General features: G+C 53.8%; 2 protein-coding genes across 5 annotated transcripts in view; one reads left to right on the top strand and one right to left on the bottom strand.

Moving 5' to 3' along the window:
- Positions 1-7,032, bottom strand: part of LOC123353879 (MHC class II regulatory factor RFX1-like) — a 46,584-nt gene extending 39,552 nt beyond the window's left edge. For 2 of the 4 annotated variants that reach the window (XM_044995323.1, XM_044995324.1), the window contains exon 1: positions 6,720-7,032. The gene's annotated coding sequence lies outside the window, so the exon portion shown is untranslated. The remainder of the gene's footprint in view (positions 1-6,719) is intronic. The other 2 variants (XM_044995328.1, XM_044995325.1) reach the window with 2 other exon arrangements.
- A 3,242-nt stretch (positions 7,033-10,274) lies between these two features.
- The window catches only part of LOC123353836 (relaxin-3-like), a 9,252-nt gene continuing 7,064 nt past the window's right edge, over positions 10,275-12,462 (top strand). Inside the window, exons 1-2 of the mRNA XM_044995252.1 lie at positions 10,275-10,749; positions 12,318-12,458. Of these exons, the coding sequence (XP_044851187.1) occupies positions 10,590-10,749; positions 12,318-12,458 (301 nt within the window). The 5' untranslated portion in view covers positions 10,275-10,589. The remainder of the gene's footprint in view (positions 10,750-12,317; positions 12,459-12,462) is intronic.

The following is a 12,462-nucleotide window of genomic DNA, read 5'->3' as shown; positions in this document are numbered from 1 at the left end:
CAGGACAGAAGCTCAGACAGCAACATTTCTGGTGTGTGTGCTCCTAGACCAGGGTCTCTGAGGGAGAAGTAATAAGAATCATGTGCTGTACGCAGCAGCCAAGGCCATCAGTTGCTTCTCAGAGACAACAACCCAGACTCCGGAGTTAGAGGAGTCATGACTCCCTAGAGTCTGCCCTAAAGCTTTTCGACAACAGTTTTCATTTGTCACTCTGATCTGCCAAAGCTCCCACCCCAGAGCCAGTCTAGGGGTGCCTGTTTGCCCTTGGTGTGCTTCCCAGCTGCGTGCCTCCCAGGTTAGCATAAGTAAAGCAGGCCCATGACCCTTAGCACTGAGAAAATGGCCTGACAGTTACCCTAGATTTGGGGAACTGGGAACAGCTTGCTCAAGAGAGGGAGCTGGTTCATAATGACACCAGGCAACCTCAAGAACACTGAGCTGAGCCTGGACGTGGGTATTTTAGGATAGAATCATTGGCAGATGTTTAACCACAAACTTGCTTTAGCAATAGGTGATGTCTATGATAATGAGCTAAAAAACATGAATATCTTAACCTACAGGATAAGGGCACCCTGATATTCTGAGGGGAGGGAGCTGGATATGGACATGGAAGGCTGGGCATCTGAATAAATATTCCCGATAGGGCCCAGGCCAAGCCCACATGTAGCAGGGGCTGGGTTTCCATCAATGACCCTTCAGCTTTTCATTGTTATCTACCACCACCCTTTGGGTGTGAGGGTTCTGGACCATCGGACGCACTGGGCATGCCAGGGGCAGGGCTGCTCCTTTGTCTCTCACCGCCAGGTCCCCAAGGAAGGGTGTGAGTAGATACAAGTATCTGAGCAAACACACACACCCCCTACCTCTAAAGCGGCTGGGGATTGAGGTCTTCTCACCCAGCAGCACTCAGCCTGCTGCCACAATCACAGCTGGGAGAGCTGGCTTAGAGCAGGGGTTCTCAACCGTTTCTTTCTGAGGTGTCCCCCTACCCACACATGCTATAAAAATGCCACAGCCCATCTGGGCCACAATAACTAGTTTTCTGCACAGAAAAGCCCGGGCCGGCATTAGGGGGTAGCAAGCAGGGCAGTTGTCTGGGACCCCATGCTGCAGGGGCCCCCACAAAGCTACATTGCTCAGGCTTCAGTTTCAGCCCTGGGTGGCAGGGCTCAGGGCCCCCGGGCTTCAGGCCCATGCGGTGAGGCATTTCTACCTTGGGCCCCAGCAAGTCTAATGCTGGCCCTGCTTGGAGGACCCCCTGAAACCTGCTCGCGGCCCCCCAGGAGGCGGGCCCCTGGTTGAGAACCACTGGCTTAGAGGTCTAAGCATCAGGTAGGAAAGAACTACTGCCTAGCGCCTCCGGAAGGAGGAGTTCTAGTTCTTAAAGCAGACCTTTGAGCTGGCTCTAGTCCCCGCTCTGAGAGGTATGGGTGACACCTGGATTCTATACCCATCTCTGTGACCTTGAGCAAGCCACCCTCCGTGCCTCAGTTTCCCAATATGTCAAATGGGGATAAGGATAGTAACCTCCTGTGGGGACAGAGAGGATTACCTAGTTAAGAGCTGCAAATCTCACTGAAGATGTGAAGAGCTTCTCAGCCAATGAAAAGACCTCTCTTTTCTGACATTACTAAGTGTCCCCTATGGATCATTTGCAGCCATGGGCACATGCGGCTAGCCAGGCATTTCCCACATGCCAACCGCACTGCGATAGCCAGGATCGCTTTCCGGCAGGCAGGGAGGCCACAGCATGCGCAAAGCCGCAGTGCTCAGCTGAAGGCACAAGGCACAATCCACATTCCAAAGGTTCCTGTGCCCTTGGTCACTCCTTTAGGAACATGCCGAGCTTGGAAATAACCTGTCTGTTTTTAGATCCATTCCCCACCCCCAGAATGAATCACAGCAAACAAATACGGGGCCTGATTCTCCGAGATGCTGAAGGGCCTGCATTTCCACATGGGTGCGAGGCCTCTTCTGAGGCCTAGGCCTGGGGCAAGTTCCTGGCTCCAGCCACTTGCCGATTCTTCTAATGCTGCAGAGCAAGAGGGCCAATCTCTCAAATCAGGCACATAAAACCTTCTGAAAGGACCTCCGGATTGCATTAGCCTGTCCTCCTCCCTCAGAGCAAAGGAACACTCAGGGCTACTGAATGCCCCCATCAGAGGATACAGCTCACAAGGCTGCTACGATCTAACAATGTGCTATGGAAGCTTCCTCTGCACAAGATGCTGAATGCAAACGGCAGACAGCTGGGAGACTCAGTGACCACTGGGAATGAGAGAGAGACATCCCAATCCAGCGGCAAGGTGTTGGGGGAACTGGCTGGTTCAGGGGTCACCTCTCGGCTGCTGGTCCCAGTCTACATTGGTAATTTGGTAGCGACCAAAAGTTGCCAGCACCTAGAGTTACTTTAGTGACCCATGTAAAATGAGTTTGGAAGTGGTCACGGGCCAATTCCTAGTGACCACCTTAGGGGCTTGTCCACATTCTCCTTCCTACTGGGTTGGGGTAACGGCACAGGACAGGTGGCTTGTGCACGGTAGACAGGATTGGAGTGTGTTTAAGCAATGATCCTGAATTGTGCCGCATCTCATGGTTTAATCTCATAGAATCACACAAATGTCGGGCTGGCAGGGATCTCAAGAGAGACATTAAATCCAGCCCCCTAGAGCATCCCTGACAGGTGTCTGTCTAACCTGTTCCTAAAGACTCCAATGATGGGGATTCCACCACCTGCCTTGGAAGCCTGTTCCTGTCCTCTGCTATCCTTATAGTTAGAAAGCCTTTCCTAACATCTATCCTAAACCTCCCGTGCTGCAAATGCAGCCAATTCCTTCTAGTCCTACCTTCAGTGGCCAGGGAGAACAATTGATCACCATTCTCTTTATAACAACCCTGAACAGATCTGAAACTGCTATCAGGTCCCCGCTCCGTCGACCTATCCAAGATTAAACATGTCCAGTTTTTTATTTTGTCCTGATAGGTCAGATTTTCTAAACCTTCCATCATTTTTGTTGCTCTCCTGTGGACTCTCTCCAGTTTGTCCACATCTTTCTTAAAGTGTGACTCTGAGAATTGGACCCACAACTCCAGCTGAGGCCTCACCAGTGCCGTGCAGAGCGGGACAACTACCTCGTGTCTTATATATGACACTTGTGTTAATACATCCCAGAATTATTGTAAGAATATATATGATATTATATTAACCTTTTTCGCAACTGCATCACATTGTTGACTCATATTTCAACTTGTGATCCACTCTAACCCCCAGACCATTTTCAGCTATATTACCACCTAGCCATTTATTCTGCATTTAATTTTTCCTTCCTAAGTGCAGGTCCTCTTTGTCCTTTTTAAAGACAGGTATTATGTTTGTCCTTCTCCACTCTTCTGGGACCCTACCCATCCTCCAGGAGTTATCGAAGATCATTGCTAATGGTTCCGAGATTGCTTCAGCTAGTTCTTTAAGCACCCTAGGATGAATTTCATCAGACCCTGATGACTTGAATACTTCTGATTTATCTAAACATTCTCATCTACCCTGCAAGCCTGAACCAGGCTTCTATAGTATCTGGGGACAACAGTGCTGTGAACAAATTCCCCCAGCATGTTAGGATTTACAGTGGGACCTAGCTGACTGTCTTGGCTAATGGTTAAATGGGCCATACTTGCCTCTTACCCCCGAGTGGGTCCCTCCAAGGCTGGAGGAGGGGTACATGCACAGGGGAAGCTTGCCTTGTCATTGTTCTGCAGAGCGATCTCAATCCAACACCTTTCATCAGCATGAAATTCACCAAGGTTTGAAGGTTAAAAACTCTTACACAATGAGCTCAAATAACAATAACAATCTCATGTTCCTGTAGAGCCTTTTCCTTCTAAGGAATCCCAGGGAGCATGTTACACATTGGCATTATCACTAAAATGCAGCCATCTCTGGGGGGGGGGGGGGGATGTGGCAGCTGTTTAACAGGACACAGCAAGCATATGGTTTAGGACAGGGACTGAAGAAGAAGCCTGTATCCAGCTGAAACTGCAGAAGCAAAATGGAATCACCTGAGTTGGAATTTGGCCAGGAACCTCAGGTTAACAGCCTGAGCCTTGTGATTAAATGTCAGAGTTCATAATGTGTAGGACCCAGTCTGGAAGTGCTTTGTGTGGGTCTGTAAGCACACAAAGATGCTCGGGAAGACCCATGTCTGCTGCACAAAGGAGGGGACCACAACAGCAAAGACCCCAGTGGCTGCCAACTTTGCAGTACTGAGCTACTGCTTGAGAACCTGAAGGTGAAATTGGTGAGGAAATAAAAGTGAAACTGACCAAATTCAGCCCTGGACCCAGCATAAATAGTGAGACGTGAATCTGATTTGTAAAATCTTTTCATTTTATAAATTGAAGGTGTCAGGAGTAACACAGATAATGATAATTACAGCTATTCTGTACTTCTCTAACACTGTCTATTCCAAACATTTATGAATTAAATTTCTTAATGCTTTTGGGAGGTGGGTATCATTATGTTCATCTTACAGATAGGGAAACTGAGGCAGAGAGGTTAATGTGGTTTACCTGAAGTCAAAGAGGAAGCCTCTCATATAGCTAGAAATGGAATCCAGAACTCTTAACTGCCAGTCCTGTACTTTAATCACAAAACTACTCTTCCTTTCAAAGAAAGGCAGGAACACTTCTAAAAAACATATGATCTTTAACCTGAGCGTTTCCCTTTATTTGTGTTAATTTTAGTGTTTAATGACACAAAGTGTCCACTCACACCAGCTCCACTGGCCCTATAAACGACAGATTTGTCTCACCAAGGATCAAAGCAACAGACTGTTCTGCCGAGCTTGTCTCTTTTTCTCATGCACTTTGTTCTCCAGTTAGATCCTGTGAACAGCATCCTCCCCTCCACATGCATGAGACAAAGTGCTGGACTCTCTTCACAAAACATGTGATTTCCTTAACGCTGGCTGGGGCCAGACTGATACAAAAGGGCATGGATGACAGGAACAAATTAAAACTCTCCAGGCTTTTGGAATGACAAATTTACAACCAAGATCCTTGATTAGAGGGCGTGATCTTGTAAGATGCTGAGCAGGCTCAACTCCCTCTGGCTTCAAGAGATGTTGAGGGCACTCAGCACCTTGCAAGGTTATATCCTGTATCCCGACTTTTGCAACGTAAGAGCCTCCTCTTCCTTTTCACTCAACCTAAACTGAGCAACGTCCATACAACTCCTAGTAGCTATTCCCCCCAAGCCTCATCTCTATGTATAACAACATCTCATTCCTCCCCGTTTTACCTATCCCCTTGCAATTTATTTGTGAAATGCCCAGCAGGAGATCAAGGGAAAAGTCACACAAAGGACCCACAGCCCAAGATAAACGCAGCATCATAATAAAGTTACGAAACAGTAATGCGAACCACAGGAAAATATATAGAAGGTGCAAATCCACCCCCTACTGAACATTTAAAGCCAGGGAATGGGTAATTTAGAGCCAGGGAGAAGATAATTTCCCTGGCAAATGGTCCCCATCCCTAATTTTCCTGAATTGCTCCAATTTTGTTGACAGGATTCAATTTACTGAGGACATTCATGGGTCTGGCAATTGTTTCCAGGGCCTGGGAAATGTGATCGTGCTGTGTCTGATCTGTGGTATTTTGATGCTATGTTGTCATCGTCCAGTGCCACAGTGTGACAACACAATGATACTTTGACACACTGTCACAATGACATTTTGCACAAGCATGAGCAGCGGCAGCTTTGATGCCATTTTGACACAATACTGACGTGTCACCCACAGCGTGATGGTGTTTTGAGACGTCAGCGTGAGGCCTTGTGGAGTGATGACATTTCAAAGGCACTGTCACCGCCCGTCACCTTTTGACTCCACACGACGGCCATCGGGTTAAGACATGAAGTTTTCAACGTATCATCATCATCACCTCTTGTGGCCCAACGCCGCTCTGAGGCAAGACCCCCGTTTGCCAGGACGAGTCTGACCTCATACAATGATATCATAATGCCTCCTCTGTGCGTATTTTGCCACCCTCGTATATTTGAGCACATGGCCACCGCTACACGGTGCCAAGCGGTTCTGAGGCCACGCGTGGGCGTTCTGACACCTGCGGCACCGGAGTAACGTCTTGACTTTGGCACGCGCCCTCGTGCTGGGCCGCCGCGAGGCCCTGTCCTACTGGCTCGTCACGGCGTGGGGGGGAGGTGACCCGGCAGCGCCTCAGAACGACGCCCCAACGAAACCCCGGCGGGGTCCCCGGCCCTGAGACGTCGCCGCTCGCCCTGTGAGGTCACCGCATGACATCACCGCCCCTGACGCTGCCGCGCGCTTTATGACATCACGGGGGAGCCCCGCCCCCACTTTGGGAACCCACCCTACTGTTGGGGGCAGGGGGCGCCCCCTGTCGGCCCCTCCCCCTCCCCTGTCCCCATTGGTGGCCCCCCGCTGCCCCGCTTCTTCTCATTGGCCCGCCCGCCCACCAATCACCGGGGAGCGCTGTAAGCCCCGCCCACCGGGCCTGGGCCCTTCTTAATCCCGGGGCAACGGCCAGGCCCTCACTGGAGCGAGGGCGGCGCCTTCCTCTGGCGCGAGCAGCCTCGAGACTCCGAGTCATCGACTGTCTCCCCCGCCCCCGTTTTCCTCTCAGGGGCGCGGCCCCCCCTCCCCCGCAGCCATTTTGTGTGGAGGGGGAATTAGAGTCGGACCCACCTGAACTGTCCCTCCCCGCGGCCCGGTGGCGGAGCCCCGCGGAGGCGGCTTCACTTCAGGATCCGACGCGCCGGGGTCGGGTGGAGCCGCCGGTCATCGGCCGCGGCGGTGCCGGATTTTTGGAGGGTATCGATTAGTCGGTGGGGGGGGAGGGGGTCCGCTCGGGGCGGTTGTTGTTGTTGTTGCCGGGTTTCCTGGTCGCCACGACTACCGTGGCTATGGCGCCCTCCGTGTTCCCTCACCGGGGCAACTGTTGCTACCCACCTCGGCTACGGGCGGGGCCGAAGGGGGGAGAGAGGGAGGCCCCGGGGCTGATTGGACGGAGCTGGCCGCTCCATTGGGTACCCTGGCTGTCAATCTGCACCCTGCTCCCTCTGATTGGTTGCAGGCCGTGCTACTCATTCAACGTCCCGCTTCCTATTCTGGTTTTAATTGGTCTGTTTTGCTTGGAGCGTGCTGATTGGCTCCTCTCCATGTCTGTCTCCACGTTGATTGGGCAGGTCCTCTGTCGGTCTCGGGGTGGGGTGAGGGGGGGGTTGAGGAGGCGGGTTGGGATTGGCCAGTCAGGGCGTTGGCGGGTTGCGATTGGTTACAGACGCCTTCAGTCAGTTGGAGAGGAAGCGGCAGTTGGGGACTGTAGAGCCGCGCCCCAGCGTGGGAGAAATGCGCATGCGGGATCTGCCCTGTGGGGTGATGGGAAATGTAGTTCTTGACTAGCAGAGGACAGGTGGTGGCCTGCCTGTCTCTGCTGTGGCTGGATGGGCCACTGACCCCCTCCTATCTCAAACCTGTGACGTCGCTGCGCGGGGTGTGACATCACACTGTGCTTCAAAAACCCACAGTGATGCAATGCCTTGTGAGGCAGTGATGTCACTGATATGCAGATGACATCACTGGGTGCTCGGTGGCACTGCACAAGCATGCACCCGACATTGGGGATCTGCTCTAAGCTGTGCCCACAGCATGCACAGGCTCAGTGAAATGCATTGGCACAGGCTGCTGTCCTGATCACAAATCTGCAGTGGCGGGGGTGCTCCTGGGACATTACATCCCGTACAGCACAAGTTGCAGGGAGGCAAGCTTCCCTGTAGCTGCTCCCACATGCCAAACTACACACCGGGCCAGGTGCACTCTTTCTTTTCCTGACTACCTATGATGCATAAAGAGGAAGGATGGTGCAGTGGCTAGGATGCTAGCTGAGGACGTGGGAGATCCAGCTTCAATTTCCTGCGCTGCTATAGCCTCTCCGTGTGACCAAGGGCAATTCGCTGGGCCTCAGTTCCCCATGTGTAAAATGGGGTTAATCACACTCCCCTGGCTCACAGGGGTTTGGGGAAATGAATGCGTTAAAAGATTGTGAGGTGCTCAAATGCTATGGTGACAAAGGCTCCATATGAGAATCTTAGACAGATAATTGGTCTCTACCTTCAGGAGAACCTATCTGATGGCCCGCTGGTCTTTCCTCGAATGGTCAGGAGTCAAACTGGAAAATAAGGAAAAAAGTAAGGATGTTGTTATGATAGCGCCCAAGAGCCCCAGCCATTGGCCAGGAGCCCATCATGCTGTGCACTATACAAACAGAGACCAAAAAGAGGGTCCCTTCCCCAAAACGCATGCCCTCTCAAGACACCAGAACATGATTCCACTCGCTGGTGCTCCTCGGTCTCCCTTTCTGGCGAGTTTTGAAATAGTTAGTGATGTTGATGCTTTAAGAACCCACTGTTAGGTTTCAAAGTGAACGCCCCATTGACACAGACACACTTCTGACAGCCACAGAGCCAGATTCTGACTTGCCTGCCCCTTGTGCAGTCATTAATACTGGTGTCTGGTGGGTGCTATACTACTGTATTGACTTGGGAATGTCTGACACTTACTTTGCACCTGTATAAAGGACTAAATAAACAAATTCCGGACAGTGGACAATCAAGTTCTCTGGAGCCATCCCTGTATCGTTTCCCTGCTAGGCTCTATGCCGCTGCCCATTACCCTGACCGCCAGTGTCTGACCACATTCCAACGGTTTTTCTCTGCGGTCGTAACATGAGAACTGAGATCTTGGAGCATGAGATAGCAGCCTCCAGAAAGCATAAAGGGTGCGTGATCCACCCCAGTTCCTCACCTGGGAGTGGCAGGTCCTCTGTGCCGATGTGCTTTAGCCAGGCCCAGAGGGACCCCTCTCTTGTCATCTCACAGCTTTTTGTTTCTGAGCCTGTGCAATCCCCTGCCTGTTGGATGAAACTGACAAAGAAGGAAACCTGTTTCTCAGATTCCCAAGATCCCTGAATTGATACTTTAGGCCTGGTATTCAGGTAAAAGTCCAGCATCGTTACCAAATGCATGCAGCTTGGCTTGTGCTTTCTGAGGGAGGAGATGGCTCAGGGCACTGAAGCAGCAGGTGTGAAACTTCCTGTCATCACAGGTTCAAATCCCCACCCCCCAGGGACAGCTCCAGCCTTCAACTTCAATTGAAGTCACTTAAATCAGGAGTGACACCTGTGAAGTCGGTGCAGCTATGCTGGGGTGAGATCTCAATCAGTCTGCATGTCTCGTGGAACACGCCTTTAAAAACCGACTCGGTGGATGCCCGAGGAGTGTTTGGAGAGGGGAAGCGTTTGCCCCAAAGCTGTCGCTGTGCGAAATGCACATGAATCTGGGGGAAGCGGCACGTGTAGCTCTGTCTCCTTTATCTCCAGAGAAGAATAAGAAACGTCAAAGGAGACATGGTGGCGCTGTCCCTCCCCAGCACAGAGAGCGTCCCCCCCAGGGAGAGCGCGGAGTGTGACTGAGTTTGGAAATATTAGTTATCAGCTGGCAGGGCAGGGGCTGCACCGTGCTCCAGCCGGGGTTATCTCTGCACCACAGGCTGGCATTTGCTGCACAGCCCAAGGCCTCTCGCATCGGAGGAGGAAGGACATAATTGAAAGGAGATAAGCAAAGGTTACAGTTGCTCCTGCTGTCTGGGGTGATGCGAGAACGCCCTGCGCGGGGTGATGAGCTTGTGGGGGAAGCGCTGAAGGGATGAGATTGGAGAGCTGGGTGATGCGCCTATGGCTGCATGTGTTCCTGCACTGCTGCCTACGGAGCCCCCTGCTGGCAGAGGCTGGGATTGGAGTAGCTGTGAGCACCTCACAACTGTCTTTCTTCCAGCTTTCCCTATAGGGAATGGCCTGTCTGCCATCCACAAAGCCTAGGTCCCCAGAACGACTCCCGGGATGGAGAGAGCAAAGCAGACAGACAAGACTCCTGGGTCTGTCCCCAGCTCTACTGCTGACTGGCTGTGACAGATCAGGAGAGTCCCAGACCTCTCTGTGCCTCAGTTTCCCCCCATGGTAAAGTGGGGCTAATGATCCTCACAAGGGGTGGGAGAATCTGGTCCAAGAGAGCGGGGCCCTCAGGAGCTTCCCACCTTCCCGGCAGCGCCGCATGGGCAGCTCTGACCCCTGGCCTTGTTAGCTGTGGGGGTGAAGGGACGACAGGGGGGTTTGAATGGATGATCCATGCACGGAGGGGGGGGGGTGAGAGAGAGAGAGAGCGGGCGGGGGCCGTCTCTGACTCGCAGCCGCTGTCTGTCCCTCCGCCACGCGGCACGGCGATAACCAGCAAAAGGTTATCAGCGTCTCGCTCCCTGGCACCCAGGGCTGATGCCCCCCTGGTCTCCCCCCGCGCTCACGGAAAGGTCTCTGTGTGCCACTCGAGTGACTCGGCCAGCTAATTGGGGAGATAGCGCCAGAGCCGATGGCCAAAGGCCACCCTTTGTGCGGTGTCTCCGAGGGGCTCCTCAGCAGGGAGGGGGCGGGATGCTATAAAGGGTGCTGCCGTGGGGCTCAGGAGGCAGCTGGGAGCTCGTCTGGCCTCGCCGCCCCAAGCAGCCATGCAGAAGCTCCTCCTGGCGCTGGCTTTTGGGACGCTGCTCTCGGAGCTGAGGCTGGGGGCTGAGGGCCGGAACCCACCCTACGGCGTCAAGCTGTGCGGGAGGGAGTTTATCCGGGCCGTCATCTTCACCTGTGGGGGCTCCCGCTGGAGACGGGCAGGTGAGACGGGGGGGGGGGTGCATGGCTGCTGGGTACCCAATGGCAGGGGAGGGGGGTCTGCTGGTTGGAATGGGAGTGGGAGCTGAGAATCAGGACTCCTGGGTTCTATTCCTGGATCTGGGAGAGAAGTGGGGTACGTGGGGGGGGGCGGACTTGGGAGTCAGGACTCCTGGGTTCTATTCTTGGCTCTGCCACTGACTTGCAGCGTGACGTCTTGGCAGCTCACGCCCCCACTCTGTGCCTCAGTTTCCCCACCTGTAAAACTGGGATCCGTGTCCCTACCTTGCCTCCCCGGAGGTGGGCATTGTGAGGCTTAATTCAATGTCAGTGAAGCGCGCTGAGGCTTAGGCACAGGCCGGGCGTGACTGAGAGTCTGCTCCCCCCAGCGCCGCCAGGGTAGGGGTGTAGCTCGCTGCTCAGTTCTTAGGAGCAGCACAGGGAGCCCGTGTTGCCCAGAAGGGCAGATCTAGGGTCCCCCTCCAGCAGCTCCCAGAGCAGATTTGCTCCCATGACAAATCAGAAGCCAACGGCAATTTTTTCCCTGGGAAATTTGCCGGCGCTTCCTGCCTTATCGCCCACCAGCTGGGGGGATCTGTGATGGGGCGTACGAACCCCGCGTGGCCGGGAACGGGTTACCACGCGGCGTTGGCTCAGTCAGCCCTGCCCCGGTGTACCCACAGTGAGCGTCAGCACTGGAGCTGATCCCCACTGCCTGGGCTGAGGCCCGCGAGTGCCTAGAGGTCGCAGCCTGCCGGTGCCTAGTCCTGACGTGGGGCTAGTGTTGGATTTGCTACCTGGGACTTGTCTGTTGTTCCCGCTGCAAGTGCCAGAATGAGCCCTGACTTCTATTCTCGGCTCGGCCACCAGCCCCGCTGGGGGACCTTGGGCATGTCCCTTCCTCTCACCATGCCTCAGTTTCCCCATCTGTAGAGTGAGGCTTTGATCTGTTCAGAGAGCAAGACCTTCAGGGCCGGGACTGTCTCTCCCCTTGTGTCCGTGCAGCACCTGGCACAATGGGGACCCTGCTCTTGGCTGAGGAGGAGCCAGGGTTCTGTGCGGCATTTGGTGTGATGGGGGGCCCCCGATCTCAGGGGTGGGGGTGGTCTGGTGCAGTGGAGACACTGACCTTGTTTGGGGAGAGGGCGTGTTGTCGGGGCGATGCCCACATGATGGGATGTGGGCCCCTGATCTCACTCAGGAAGGGGTGTCTGTCCAGTCACTGTGATTGGGGGGGCCCCAATCTCACTCAGGAGGGGGGTGTCTGTGAAGTGACTGGTGTGATGGGAAGTGTCGATCTTGGGGAGGGGGTGTTTGTGCCATGCTCAGCATGATAAGGCATCTAGGTTTTACTGTGTGTCATAGGCCCTATACTGCTAACAGCAAGAGGGAGATTTTCCCTTCAATTCAAACGGGAGAGGTCAGTGCTCTGGAGCAGGAGGAACTGAGTTCTAGTCTTGCTGTCGACAGGAAGTTGTGACCTTTCTGGGCCAGGTCCCTGGATCTTCCTTTTCTGTTCTCTATGCATTAACCCCTTCCCTCCCACTTCCCTGTCTCCTCCTCCGCTGCAGGTGATCTCGATATCCTGAGCGGCCCCCCTGCAGGGGAAGACTCCTCAGAAACCGCCTCCAGCGAGTGGGATGCCAGCCGCCTGCCCGGGATGCTGCCCCACCAAGACCTCTCCCCCGACTACCACGAGAGGTGGAGAGGCAAACC

Source organism: Mauremys mutica, chromosome 20 (genome assembly GCF_020497125.1).
Source record: "Mauremys mutica isolate MM-2020 ecotype Southern chromosome 20, ASM2049712v1, whole genome shotgun sequence".
In the NCBI taxonomy this organism is placed as follows: Eukaryota; Metazoa; Chordata; order Testudines; family Geoemydidae; genus Mauremys; species Mauremys mutica.
This window is presented reverse-complemented; position numbering and strand designations above follow the sequence as displayed.